Consider the following 14,392-nt stretch of genomic DNA (forward strand, 5'->3'; position numbering starts at 1 on the left):
TGTCTTCTCTGACACCAGGCCCCTCTGCTGGCATGCTTTCTCCTTTGCACTCTCTCCATGCAAGGCTGCAACGAGCTGTCCCCAACTTGCTGACTGTATGAAGTCTTACCAAGAAGAGCCTGGGCATTGAATGGGTGCGTAGGCCTAAAGACTTCCATTTGAGACAAGTGGACTGCTAGAAGATAACTCGATATAGAACTTACAAGTTTGTAGAACCTGCCCCAACTCACTGTGTTAAAAGGGGCAGACTGACTTCTCCACATGACTGTCCCCTGCTTTTACTTGCCCTGACACTGGAAGGCTACTATGTGCCCAAAACTTTATAGTAGGAAAACAATGTTTCCTTCCTTCTAGGCTATGAATGAATCTCTTACCTGGTTCCATCTCAGGAATCTTACCATTGAATTATTCTAACAACTATGTAGGTCTGGATGGTTGTCTAATGTGTTGTTTTGCGTTCTGATACGGGGGATTGCTATGGTGTCCAGGCTGCTGTCAAACTCATGATGACTCAAGTGACCCTCCTACCTGAGTCTCTCAAAAGACTACAATTATAATTGTGTACCACCAGGCTCTGCTTTTATTATTTTTATGACCTTCATTTCCTAGTCAATTATATTTTCCCTAATTCTAACTTGTCCTACTTTATTACCTCGATGTGCTGTTTTCATTGCAAGCCATCTCAATTACCTTGTGGAATGGACTAAGTATTTAAGTGAAACAGAATGACGTAGATGTACAAGTACTTGATAAACAAACTAAGGTATCCAGGAATTAGTCAACAGGCTTGGTACCAGCCCCAACCCAGAAAGTGAAGGGCAGAGGTGGGCAGACCTGAATCTAGCCAAAAGATTTAAATAGGCCTAAATTCTCATTCCTACCTCACTCCAGGTACAATCCCAGAGGCAGGCAGTTGTCCATGGTTTTATGGCAAAATACCTATTTCTGGCACCCTGTTCATAGTTCTTCCTACAACTACAGACCCCACTCTGGCTGTAAAGATGCATGCTGGAGATTAGAAAGATGGCCCACCACCAACTTTCTGCACTTCCTGATCCCTCAGGCAAGAAACAGCCCCTGGCCCCAGCAGTCTTGACTGACTTGCTGGCTGACAAAGGGCCTGAGCTACCCTCTGTGGCAGATGCCACGCTTTTAGTTAGCACGGCCACAGCAGCAGCTCAGGCCCAGTCTATGACAGGCAAGACCAAAGGGATTTTCCCTGGTCCTTGTTTGCAGGACGGCACTAGCATTTTTTAGGATAGGCCCCTGACCCTCAACCAAGCAGCACACTCGTATGGTAGTCCAGTTAGGTCAGGCAGGTGCACACTCTGAGCAGTAGGTATGTTCTGATGAAGCCTGCTTATAAAATCACCCAAGGACCTCAGTCTGTATCACATACGTGGCACATAAGTGCCCTTAGTTTTGGACACCCCTCCTCACAAGGGTGCTTCTTTTCTCCAATACCCAAACTAAGGAAAAACCTTTCCAAGTCTGTCACAAGCCAAGTGGCCCATGATGTCCCCAGACACAAAAACCAACTCCAGAATATCTAAAATGAGATTTATTGCATTTCATGCAGTTTGAAGTCCATGCAGCAAAGGAGACTAGCACAATTTTTAATGTGTTCAAAAAATAAAATTGGGGAGGGCAACAAATGCACGAAATTCTAGTCTCCTTGGGTCCCTGGGGAAGAGGGCTGTGGAATGAACCTGTCCACTCTCCATGGAATAAGTCCATCTCTTAGACACAAGGAATGTTTCCGGGCCTCTGTATGCAAATACAGAGCTCAGAGTGAGCATGGTGGGATGAGAACTACTGAGAAAGAAGCTACACAGTCACTAGTTCAATCTGAGGGCAGAGCAAGGTAGCAAATCTCAGGGCAGCAGCTGTTCCAAAAGTCAGAAAATCCCATGCACCCCTAGAAAGATGTCCTCCTAAGAGAAGTGGTAAGGAGAACAAACAAACAAACAAAAAACCCAAAACAAAGTATTTCTTTAACCACACACTTCAAGAAAATGTCATAAATATGGTATTTAATATTCTCATTTCATAGCACTGGACACAAAAGCTCAACATAATGAAATATTGTTTCCTTGGAGAAAAAAAAGGAAATAAAAAATATTGCATCTTTCTGCTGGAGAATCTCGGCCCCCAGGCATGGGGTGTAGTGCACCAGTGTCCTAGCCTGCAGAAGGCGCTGAGGTCGGCAGGGTCCTCTGGGGAGAGAGGCTGTGCCCATCGCCAGGGGCTGTTTGGCAAAAATTGTGTTGGGTGTCCTTGGCCTTGCCAGCTCAGGCCCTCAGTCGCCGGTCACCTGAGGGGCCTGCCCGTCGGAGGGCTGGTTAGCTGACTGGATGAACATGGGCTGGGCGAGGTCCTGGCCCGCAGGCATGGTGACTTGCTGGATCTGGTAGAGCTGCTGCGAGGGGTGGAGAGGAGAGAGTGAGGTCACCCCTGGGAGAGGGGCATGTAGCTCCCTATGGGCCTCGAGCTGGTTGGGGGCCCCAGATACCTCAACCACCACCCACTGCAAGGCGTCAGAAGGAGGAGGGGGTGTGGCGCTCTGCTGGGGCTGGGAGCAGCAGACACAGGAGGCACCAGCCTGGTGTGAGGGGGTATGTGTGGTGGGCAGGGAAGAGGTGCAGGGAGTTGCATTTCCTGTGGCTTTCACTTCTCTGGGCTCTGCCTCTCCCGTTAGCTCAGAGCCTCGAGCTTGCTGCACGCTGTTCCTCTGTGACAAACACAAGCAATTCGACCAGTGTACCAGCAGCTTGGAAGTCAGCATTTCCCCAAGTCTTGGCATTCCTCACTGGCAGGGGCAGTAGTGATCACCCCCTTTCCTGCTTCCCTCTGCATACTTGTCTCAGGCTGATACTAAACTGCACCTGCATGTTCTACCTGGGCCTGTGAAGGAGGTGATCTGATATTAAACACTCATTACAGCCAACCCCATATGGGTGAAGAGGCTCCCACGGCCCTTGAGAAGATTAGCCTCTCCTGCCTCTTGATTTCTCTGGGGCTCCCAAAAGAAACCAAAAGTTAGAACCACCACCCCTAGGAGCCCTGACATAAAAGCCTGACACCTGGTACTGGCAGAAATCAGACAGAGGTCCCTATGCTAGCTCTACTCCCTTTTGGGCAGCAAACAACACAAATTTGGACACATTATCCTATAGGTCCCAGTGTTTTGAGGGAAAAGTAACAAAAAAGAAAAGGCTCCTTCCTTATATGCATTTAGAACTACTGAACTTCAGACACCCAAATACCATAAAGAAGTCACAGGTTGTCTGAATTTCAATACTGTATGTGCTATTACAAAACATCATGGCTTAAGGGGAAAAAAAATAATCCTAGAGAGGGAAACAGGATACTTGCATTCTAATCTGGCTCTACAATGAACAGCTGACTAAGCATATACAAGGCACTTCATACCTCTAGGGCTTATTTTATTCATCGGTAAAATGGCCATTTGGGCTAGATCATGTTTAAGGTTATTTTAGCTCCCAGGTGTTTATAACTCTAAAGGATACGTGCCTTGACTTACTTTTTAAAACAAGTTCTGTCTACTCACTGTCAATGGAGGATAGGATAGTTGCTCTGACCATCCAAACCCACATCCCACCTGTGACCTGGTTCCTCCCAACACTTGCCCTTTGACCCTGTTCAAACTGGGTATTTTACCTGTCCATCTGTGAACTGGCTGAACTGCTGCTGTCCTTGCTGGACTTCTGTCTGTGTGATCTGTGGGATGCAAGATGACAGAGCAGGCATGTCAGCTGAGGGTTTGCTCCACCAGCCTACCACCCACAAAGTCTGAATGAGACAATGCCTATGAAGTATCCAGAATGGAGGCTGGTACAGAACAGGTGCTCAGTGAGGGTGGGACATCAACCTCCTTGGGCCCCATCTCCTCGCACTCAGTTACCTGAAGAGTTGGTGCCACATAGCACACCGCGAGCCTTAGAGCATTAATGATACAACTGCTAGACCCATACCTCCTTATGTACTCCTCTTCCTCTTGCAACTACTCCTTCATTCATGGATTTTTTTTTTTTTTTTGTCCTTTTCCTTTTTATTGGTACCAGGGATCGAACTCATGACTGCCTGCTTGCAAGGCAGGCACTTATGCCACTGAGCTAAATCCCCAGCCCCTCTTCATTCATGAAGAATACCTAACTCCTTAGTTTTCAAAAGGGAAAGTATAACATTATGATTTTGGGTAGAAGCCCTAAGAGTCCATCTTTCAGCCAATGAAGATAGATTTTAAAATGCTGGGCAAATAGGTGAATGGTCCCTTTCATCTTGGAAGGTGGGATCCACACCGCACTCATATCACCTAGATAATCTGAGTGGAATATAAAACACCCTGGCAAGCACTGACCTTGGCCCTGGCAGTCCTCATGGCAAACCTATGAAGTACTTTTTCCGAAAGAGGCAAGGTACACCTTTTGGACCAGGGGATGGGAGGTGAAGGGGGGACAAATAGAGGTTGCACCAAGAAAACCACTTATCACATGCACTTAAGATGAAATGTGGAGGTTTTAAAATAAATTTACTGACATGTAGATTGCAGCATATACTGACAACTGCTAGGAACAGCTTGATAAACTATGGAGAAGACCAGGGCCTGTGCATGTGTGTGTCTATGGAACATCTGACTACCAATGGCTTCTCTATACCAGCTCCTGGAATGCTCGCAGCCAACCTGCAAGGTAAAGCCTGCGCTCTCAAGTGACCTGGTGTCAGCCAAAAACAAGCCCTGCAGCCCTACCAAGGCGGCTATGGGGAACAGAAGATGGGACAGGTGACAAAAGGACTTCATGTTAACTTCTTACTACCGTTCCTCATTTATGGCCCTTTTTCCATGGGTCTATAAACTACTTGAGGGCAGAAGCTATGGGTTTTTTTTGAGCTTCCAGTGCAAGAACTATCCAAGAATGATGTCTGCAAAATAAGTGCATGAACCTTACATAATGGGAAAATTCTCCTTATAGATAAGGTTAATTGTGCCATGTAGCCAGTAGCACTGCCATTCACAGCAGCTGAGAAGAAAGTCTCATTTACCCTTAAATTGCACGTGCATTATTTGTTCGAGATCCACTCAACATTTATTAAGCACCTACTAAATGGTAGGCTGTCACAATTATATGTTGTTGAGACTTTAACTGCCCTCTGGCTTACCCCTATTCTCTCTAAATTTTATGTTCTGGTATTAGTTGTGTTCCCTTAAGTAACCTCTGAGAAACCAAGAACCTTTCTCATTCTTTCTCATCTCCATACTATGAAAAGCTTTTGGGATCTCAAGAAGAATCTTACAAGGTTTGGGGGGAAACTTTTTTTTTTTTTTTTGGAGACAGGGTTTTGCTTTGTAACTCAGGCTGCCTTGACCACACCATATGGCCTGGGTACCCTCAAACTCAAACTCGCAGCAATTCTTCTGCCTCAGCTGGGATTACAGGCATGCGCCATCACATCCAGCTGAAAAAAACATTTTTAAAGAGAGAGGGACCCAAGGGTATGGCTACTCTTAACCATGATTCAGTATCACTGAGCCCCAAAGAAACAATGGAAAAGCCCACATCCATAGATAAGCAGAGAGTGAGGAAAGAAAAAGACCCTTTAATGATCCCAGAGACTATGTGGAACTCAGAACCCTTACTTTTGGCTCATTCCTCACATTTTCCCAAATGAGATCTTTGGAAACCTGCTCTACCATCTCAGTTCTGTCACTACTGTCAATAGATGCATCACCAGAAATGCAACTGGGCCAGACGGGTCTAGCTCTTAAACGATTGCTGCTTTTTTTGGGTCTGAGGTAAAAGAATCCATTACACGCCTCCCCTTGACCAGAATCCCCCAAGCTCCTCACAGGATGCCCATGTCTCTCAACCCTCCAAGACTGGGCACAGCCTCATTTTACTCTGTGACTCACAGCCTTCAACACTGTAGGACAAAGGAAGAAATGAGGGGGATTTTTCTGTCCAGGGATGCATGCAGAAGGAGGCTAAAACTAAAGCTTTTCAGAGGGAACAGAAGGTGCAAGAACACAGCAGTCACTTGGGTTTGAAGATGGAAACGCAGCCTGAGGATTAAGCTTCCTCCAGTCTCATAGGCAGGTGCACCCATCAGGCTTTCAGGAACCTCAAGGGTTCCTCTGGTTTGTGTTACCCTTTGGGCTGTCCTTAGGCAGCAGAACAGACTGGGGTATGGCGCTGAGGGGCCCTTGCTGAAGTACTGCTTTCCAACCAGAAGCCAGCCAGCTGCTGCTTGTCTCCAACTCAAGCCCCATGTCTCTGGTACATACCTGTTGGGCATTTGTGGCAAGTGTCTGGATCTGTCCCTGCACGACTTGGGTGCCTGATACAGGCTGGGCTAAGCGGATATACTGCAGCTGGCCAGCATTCAGCTGTACCTGTATCGGGGGCAGACACAAAGAGACCACAGGGGACTGAATTCAATCTCACACAGGCAAGCTTCCCATGATCAGATATGCTGATTGCTCCCCACCTCTCAAGCCTTCCAAAGAAAAAGTTCTTTTAGACAGAGGTCAGTACCAGAAACCTAACAACACCCCCACCCACAAGTCATGCACTACAAATGATGGTAAATGAGGTCAGAACAAAATTCCCAGAAGATCATGTCACTTATGTGAGAACAGCACGGCTATGTGCTCATCAACTGGGGGCCCTTGCCTGTTTGATCAGAGCTCATCTAAAGAATTTTGGAATGTCTGTACCTTACACATGGGGCTCTTTTTCCTCTATCTCCACTTTCCAAGATTGTGCAGACGTCCAGTTCCGCCAAGAACCCAAAGTAGATGGTTATCATGCTGTATTATAGCCTTAGTACTGCTCAACCCTATACTATGCATCACAGAAAAAAGGCTGGTCTGCTTTATTATCGCTGGCCCCAAGAACCAGGACCAAAGAGGGAGGGTCTGTGGAACTTTGAGGATTCTTGGTGTTCAGCACTAGCTTCAATCCAAACACCTCTCATGGGAAAGCAGAATCAATAAACCTTTCACAGAAAAACCCCATCATGGGAAACCAAAGCTACAAAAGTGCCCTTAAACTCCCTCATGCTTACGATTAAGTCTCAGATAATACAATAATACCACAGACTGCATTTAATTGTGCGCTAAAAGCCTTAACTCAGGCTCTTAACGCTCCAGTGTGCCATGAAAATATTAGTGCTTGAAGCTGTGGATAAATGGAGGACAGAGGCAATTACAATGTGAGAAACTATGGCTCAGCAGACAGCAGGCAGCAGAGGATGGACAGCAGGCATTCACACCCATAACTTGAGGGCCGAAAGGTCCTGGGGGCCCAGGACTGCCTACCTTCGGGGCCCAGAAACCTGCCCCTTGCTTTTCAGTCTGTCTCTGTTGGGAAAATAAGCTTCTTCAGGCTGATAGGCAAGTCATGCCTGCTCGCCTGAAGCAAACCACATCCTGGCCATCAAGCTTCACCAAATGAAGAAGAATATGCTGGAGGGATGATCTGTATGCCTGGATACAGTGGTAAATCAAACACTTCTCTGAAACTTCTGGCCTCAAAAGACCCAAATCATTGAGAAAAACTGAAATTCTGGGCAGAACATTCCAGAAGTGTCTACTGGAGGCAAGATGTAGGGACACAAAATCTAAACCCATTAAGAATCTGGTTCAAAAGAAACAGGAAGAGTACTGTGACCTACAGTCAATTTCTTTGCTAAGACTATGTCAAGAGGAGTTGTTGGGAAGTTGTGGCACCAAGCCTACATTTCCAATCAAACTCTATGATGCAGCTTCCAACCTACAATGTTAAGTTGCTACTGGGGACTAAGGCAGTTGGGTTAAGGGTTGGGAAACCTCATCTGTTGAGACACACAATGGCTGGTCCCAGGAATCACCACACCTCTAGCCCAGCACCCCAGGATGAAAGACTAAAGTCTTGCCCCAGGAACGAGGGATTTCACATTTGTTAGCTGGAAAGAACCCTTTGCAGAAACCCCAATGTGATGGAAAAGCCATGAGCCAAATGGTTCCATGTATTTCAGAGACACAAGTGAGGGGCTTTTCAAAGTCAATCACCTAGTGATGCTCTGCCCCTTAATTCTCCAAGACAGAGCAGGTCTGATACTCCTCATAGCCTTTTTTTAAACTTAATTATGGAATAATCCTACTCATTGGATTTTAAAAGAAAAGTAATCTCTGTCCTGAAGATTATCACTGTTACAAGCACTATGCTGAGCAGCTGAACAGTCTGGAAAATGCAGGCGCGTGAGCAGATACTGAAACTAGTGGGCAAGAGGTTGTAGATTCTGCAACAAGTCTTCTGGGATAGGGCTTTGTGCCTCAAAGGATTAAAGTACTGCAAGATAAAGTGTTTTCTATGGCTTTATGACCTTGCTTTGGTGTCTTCATATGAAGAAGTAAGAACCATTCAAGAGGGAAGTCTTGAGGTTGGTAGCTGAACCAATTAGGCAAAGGAGAGCCAAGTCACTTGGAACTGGTTCTGAATGTATGACAGAAAGAGACACAGACAGACACTATTTTCCTAAGCTTTCTCTTGATCTATTACTCTGTGACTTAGGAAGAAATACCTAAAACACAGCTGAAGATGAGTTTTGAGTTTTCTTTCTTTCTTTCTCAGCTTTTGTCAAAGTGAAAGTGGGCAAGTCTGAGTTTCTATATGAGCTTACGTTTTATAAAGGACAGCTCCACATCACTCACTTTCCAGCTTTTATTGGGAAAATGACCTCCAAGTGTTAAGACAATGACTTTTTTTGGGGGGCTGGGGATCTTTATTGAGACAGGGTTTCACTATGCAGTTCAGGCTAGGCTTGAACTCACTTTGTAGCCCAGGCTGGCCTTGAACTCACAGCAATCCTCCTGCCTTACTTAGCCTTCCAAGTGCTTCAATTATAGGCGTGCATCACCACATCCAGCAAGACAATAATTTTTTTTTTAACAAAGCTCAAGTTTAAGTAAAAAACTGACAATCTAAGAAATGAAATCTCTCAAGGCACACAGGAAGCAGCAGTCTTGAGTAAAGGAATGAGTAAATTCAATGAAAGCCAAAAATATACTTTGCTGCATGCTCCCCTGGGAAATGACTCATGAACATGCAACAAATGTATTCATCACCTTCCCTATATACCCTCCTTTTATTCTCTGCTAATCAAAGACAGGACTGCCTCATGGGGCCTTTGGGCCTTGGCACGAGATAGTGGCTTCGATGACTGCTCTATATAGGCAGAGAGCGGGCAAGTTGAGTGAAGTCGCCCAAATGGTTCTATGCAGTGGTGAACCTGAACCAGGATGAAAGCGAAGTGAAGCAACAAAATGAGGGCACAGTGGAAATATAGGTTAAAAACAAAAGAAACAGGCACACGCACACACAGACACATGCATGCACACAGAAGTGAGTGCAGGTACAAATGATATATAAAATCTTGAGGCATTACCCATTATGAGCTGAGAAGGGAGCCATGTAGCCCTGGGGGAAGGCTTACCGGGATCTGCTGGATCTCTCCTGTGTTAGTGATGATCTGTTGCATCACCTGCATGGTTTGTCCAGTGCCACTCTGGGCCTGCTGGGCTTGACCCTGTGGCTGGGCTTGGACAATCTGTACCTGCTGACCTTCTCCAACTTGCATTGTCACGGGTGTGGTCTGGAAAGAAGAATTGAGAGAAAGCTGTTTGAGCTCTGGCTAAACCCAGACAACTACCAAGGGACTAAAACTGACAAGTTACTATCCTCTTCCCTAATACCTAAACAACTCAACATTAATGAGAGAGTCCTTTGGGTACAAGAGCATTATTAAAGTTAATCTCTGAAATGAAATGGGAAAGCCAACCCAATTTTTGAGCTCACAGCATAGAATACTTGCTTGGGCCTCAAACATAAAATTCATGCTTTAAATATTGCAACTTTTCACAGCTCCTTCAATGATAGTAAGGTTCATATGACACAGAAAATTAAAAAGTAACCATAATAGTTCATCAAAAGTAACCATAACAGCCCGGCATGGTGATGCACTCTCCTGTAATCCCAGCACTAGGCAGGCTAATGTAGGTGGATCGTTGCAAGTTCGTGACCAGCCTGGGCTACAAAATGAGCCCAAAGCCAGCTTAAACAGCATAGTGAGATTGTCTCAAAAAGACAAAAAAAAAGGTAATCATAACTGTATGTAAAAAATGGTCAAGCCAAGAGCATATGAATTTAAAGGGGAAGAAAAAAAGGGAAAATGGGGTCTATATGAATTTACTAAGTTCAGGAACCTAGACTCCTTCTTTGGCAGACAAGACACTGCAAAAAATACATAAATAAATAAAGCAAATGGGCTCCTCTGTGAGGCTGGACCCTGTGCATACTGGCTTTTAGATCCCATTCAAGCAGCAGAGTGAATTCTGTGCACACTAGCTAAACAGCTGCTCTGGAACACAGCCTGGCCTTCCCACAGGAGAAATAAACACTGTTAAGGCACCAGACACTGTTATGACCTGACTCTTAACAGAGTCTACCCCTGATTAATAGAATTCAGTAAAGTAAAAACTTTAATTTTCTAGAAATGGTTATCTCAGATTTAAGAAATATCAATGTAATGTATATGATTTGGCAGAATGAGTCTCTCACATACCCAGTGACAAGTAGTCCTATGAAGTTTACTCTTTGGTGAGATGGTAAAGACCTGACTGTCAAGAGTCAAATCACTCCTTTCACCTTCATATTCTCAAAATGTTACCCCTTGATGTGACCTTTACAGATTACTCAGAGAATAAGTCATCTGGTGGTAGTGAATGGAGGTGAGTGAAGCTCTTTAAACTATACCAATTCTCCTATTTCCAAGGGTTTCCCCCCACTCCAATTTGGAAATGGCCTCTCCCCAGTCTGAACTAAAAATCAGTATCAGTAAGACAACTCTGAGTCTCAATGAACCATAGACTTCAGCTGATGTTGCTATTCTAATGTTCTTAATTCTGATTACACAAGTCTATGGGACATTGGACATTATGCATGCAAAGTTACAAGCAAAGGCAATGCACTCTTGGAAGTACAGATGAGATTTAAGGGATTACCAGGTAAAGAGAAATTACAATTCAAAATCTACAACTCAACTTATCTCCAAACTTTCAAAAGTAAGTTTGCAATTTATAAAAAGCACAGAATTTACACCTTAGCGAATTATGCATTCTTTTCAACTTTACTTTAATATGGATTCTGTCCTGCAAAAGATATTTGCACTCAACTTGAAATAGCCATCGTACTGGTCCAGGGAGGTGTGACCCTGCAGGAGGCCATCCTGAAGCAGCAGAACAGTAAAACAATAGCTGGGAGGAACTAACTTCACCATCCTCACAAGCCTTATCAGTTCCAGACCAAGCAGGTCTGAATTGGCAAAGACAGATAAAATTCTTGCTGATTCAAAAGAAAATATGCTGCCAACTCATCACTGGACTGTATCAACCCAATTTTCCTGAGAGGATTCCCAAGGTATTTCTAAATCATTTCAGAAAAATGAGGGCTTGTGTTAGCATGGCAGTTGCCAAATCACATCTGGTGTGCCCTGCTGTCAGGGCACAACAGCCATAAGCTCTTTAGGATCATCAGCCAATCAGGGCCAGCCCCTGGCAGACTCCTTTGATATTCATGCTGTAAAGAGATAAGCCTTTGGCAGGTACACAGCAAGCATGGAGTCCACTGCAGGGGCACAAGCTTGAGCCAGAGAAGGTCCCTTAGGGCATCATGGTGCAATGAGCACCTCAAGGCAGTGACTGGCTATAATCATCTTTGAACCCTGCCTGCCTAGCACAGCATCTAACACAGAGCAAGCACTCAATAAATGTCCTATATTAATAAATGAGTGGGAAATAAATCCCAAACTCATAATTGAGATTTAAATACATCTGTTTTCTTCCAAACAAATCCAGTTCCTTACTAGAATATGTAAGACTCTCTGGGTGTGTCCCTGGCCTTGCCTAGACGGTCTCCTGCATTATTTTTGCTTGTGCTGAGCCCTCTCCTAGAAATACCATTCTGTCCTACTTTATTTAACTTCTGGTGGTTTCTCAAAGGCTTGTATCATTCCCTACAGGAACCTTCCCTAGCCATTCCTCTCATCTTTGTTAGAATCTTCTGTAGATGTGCTCCCATATTTGGTATACAATTCTAAGTATGTTTTTTACTTTCCACATGGTGGTTTAATCTTTGTGACCCCAACTAGATTATGAACTCCTCAAAAATCAGGACTGTTTCAGTCATGTTTATATCCTCCATACCGACCGCAAGACTTTACTTTCCTGTTAGGAAATGCTGTGTGATAAGTAAATTAATAATTGACAGATTTTAGATTCAGAGCTCAACAGTAATATGGGAGGGCAGAAAGAATTCTCTGGTAACTATTATAAAAAGAGGTCACCTTGAGGGCCAGGGATTTAGCTCAGTAGTGTTAGCACCTGCCTAGCAAGCACAAGGTCTTGAGTTCAAACACCAATACAAAAAAAAGAGGTCACCTGACACAAATTTGGTGGAGCAGAGAAATACTAGAGAGAAGAGAGGAGAATATACAAATTGGTAATGATGCCTAATCTCCCCACTTAGGGAATAAATTCCAATCCTGGCATTATTAACACAACAGGCATGAAGTCTACTGAAAAGGCCTTCTATAAAGAGCATACAGCTTTTCAGGGACCTATGAGACAGATTACTTTTCCTTCCAAAATTTTTGAGCTCATCTGGGTCTTGAAAATCATCTTGTCCATGGCAGAGTTCTCCTCTGACCTATGGAGAGAAAATAGAGCCTAGAGATGATTAAGTGACACTGCCTCTGCAGCTGCACTTGGGGAAGAGCTCAGGCCTCCAGACTTAAATTCAGTACTCTCTAATGATGTGGCTACCTCCTGACCCTAGTAGAGCTTTCCCTACCCAAACCTAAGAGGCACTACCTTGTAGAGTGGGTGCCCAAAGCATCTCACACACCTGGCCCTGCTGAGGCTGTGCGATGATGATCTGCCCAGGCTGGATAGTGGTTGTGGAACTGGTGGTCTGCTGGCCTTGCTGCTGCCCCTGGACTTGGACGGCAGTGGGCTGCTGAGCCAGCGTGAAGTAATACTGGACAGGCTCGGCAGGAGTCACGGACTGGCGCACCTCTTCCTGTGGGGTGGAAGGAGAGGCAGGTAAGAGAAAAGAACTGACTCAGCAACCGCTACAGTGAATTTCCACTCTTCCCCCAACAGGCTATGTGCAGTTGCCTGCTGAATGCTGAGCTCTCCACATTTGAAGCCAAAGGAAAGTGGAATTTGAAGAGACCAGTTGTGCTAAATCAAACTAAAAATAACAGATTCTATAGGCTTTACAAAACATACAGCCAATTTTCTGAAGTAGTGAGTAATCATCCACTGCGTGATGAGCTGCAAATTGGCAAATAATTACCATAACTGAATACTCCGCACCAGCAGCGTTTGTCAGTAACTCTGTCATGGCCCATGACTGAGAACACTGCTAATTGCCAGCACTGGGAAGACGTTACCCAAACACCATGCTGCTCAGGCTGGGCCCCATCTCCCAAACAGATAGCACTCTTACTTTGTTCCCATCCACATAGGGACACAGTGGAGCAAAGGGAACTAGGGCATTTCATGAGCTAAAATTCAGACTCAGATTTCAGGTTTAGAGCAATGGTAGGTGAGCGCTCAGCTTTTCACAGCATGTCAAAAGCTGTAGTCCAGGAACGCATGTCTGTCTGATGTCACATCTGGTTCTGGTTACACTTGGCCACAGAAGCGCAACCCAGGGGGCCTGATGGACAGCTCTGCTGGGGTGCCGCCTTGGCTCACTAGGGAGGTTGCACTTCGTCGGATCTGCCCAGTGAGGAGACTGTTCCTTCATCAGCTGACGTTTTCCATGGCAGAAGGAGTAAACAGCCCTCTCCCAGCTACCTTGAGCTCACAGCTGAGAGTGTAGGATGTTTACACACACTACAACATGGTGACAGCCTAGAGGTTCTGGGCTTGATTGGCTCTGGACCATCAACAGAGAGACTGGCGTCTGATCCGGAGTCACCTGTGACATGCAATGCCCCTGCCTGGGACAAAAAAAAAACCAACAAAACATGCAACATTTGGGATAAGAAAAACAACAAATTGTATAACCATGTGGGCTGGCTGTATAAACATATTAGCTGGATTTACTCACTGTTTTGAGTGAAGTTTGCCAGGTTTCAGGAAAACAACAACAAACTTCAAGGATAAGCGACCCTGCGGACTGCCTCAGAGCTCTCCAAAGAGGCATTTACAAAGTTAGAATTGACCTCATCCCCTCAGCAAGGTAGGTACCGGAAATGTACTTCCACAGTATTGGTTCATGATCTGTCTTTGTAACGATACATCAAATTTAGTCTGTTTTGCTAA

The 14,392-nt window shown here is 45.0% G+C and overlaps 1 protein-coding gene across 5 annotated transcripts in view; it reads right to left on the minus strand.

Moving 5' to 3' along the window:
* Positions 1-1,546: 1,546 nt before the first annotated feature.
* Nfyc (nuclear transcription factor Y subunit gamma) overlaps positions 1,547-14,392 on the minus strand; it is a 62,971-nt gene continuing 50,125 nt past the window's right edge. For 3 of the 5 annotated variants that reach the window (XM_004999754.4, XM_063236218.1, XM_004999755.4), the window contains exons 6-10: positions 12,963-13,136; positions 9,496-9,654; positions 6,305-6,412; positions 3,682-3,741; positions 1,547-2,731 (exon numbers count right to left, since the gene is read on the minus strand). In XM_004999754.4, the coding sequence (XP_004999811.1) occupies positions 2,300-2,731; positions 3,682-3,741; positions 6,305-6,412; positions 9,496-9,654; positions 12,963-13,136 (933 nt within the window). In that variant the 3' untranslated portion in view covers positions 1,547-2,299. The remainder of the gene's footprint in view (positions 2,732-3,681; positions 3,742-6,304; positions 6,413-9,495; positions 9,655-12,962; positions 13,137-14,392) is intronic. The other 2 variants (XM_063236219.1, XM_003461616.5) reach the window with 2 other exon arrangements.

Source organism: Cavia porcellus, unplaced genomic scaffold (assembly GCF_034190915.1).
Source record: "Cavia porcellus strain 051 isolate PalLab524CR breed Dunkin Hartley unplaced genomic scaffold, mCavPor4.1 scaffold_25, whole genome shotgun sequence".
Lineage (NCBI taxonomy): Eukaryota > Metazoa > Chordata > Mammalia > Rodentia > Caviidae > Cavia > Cavia porcellus.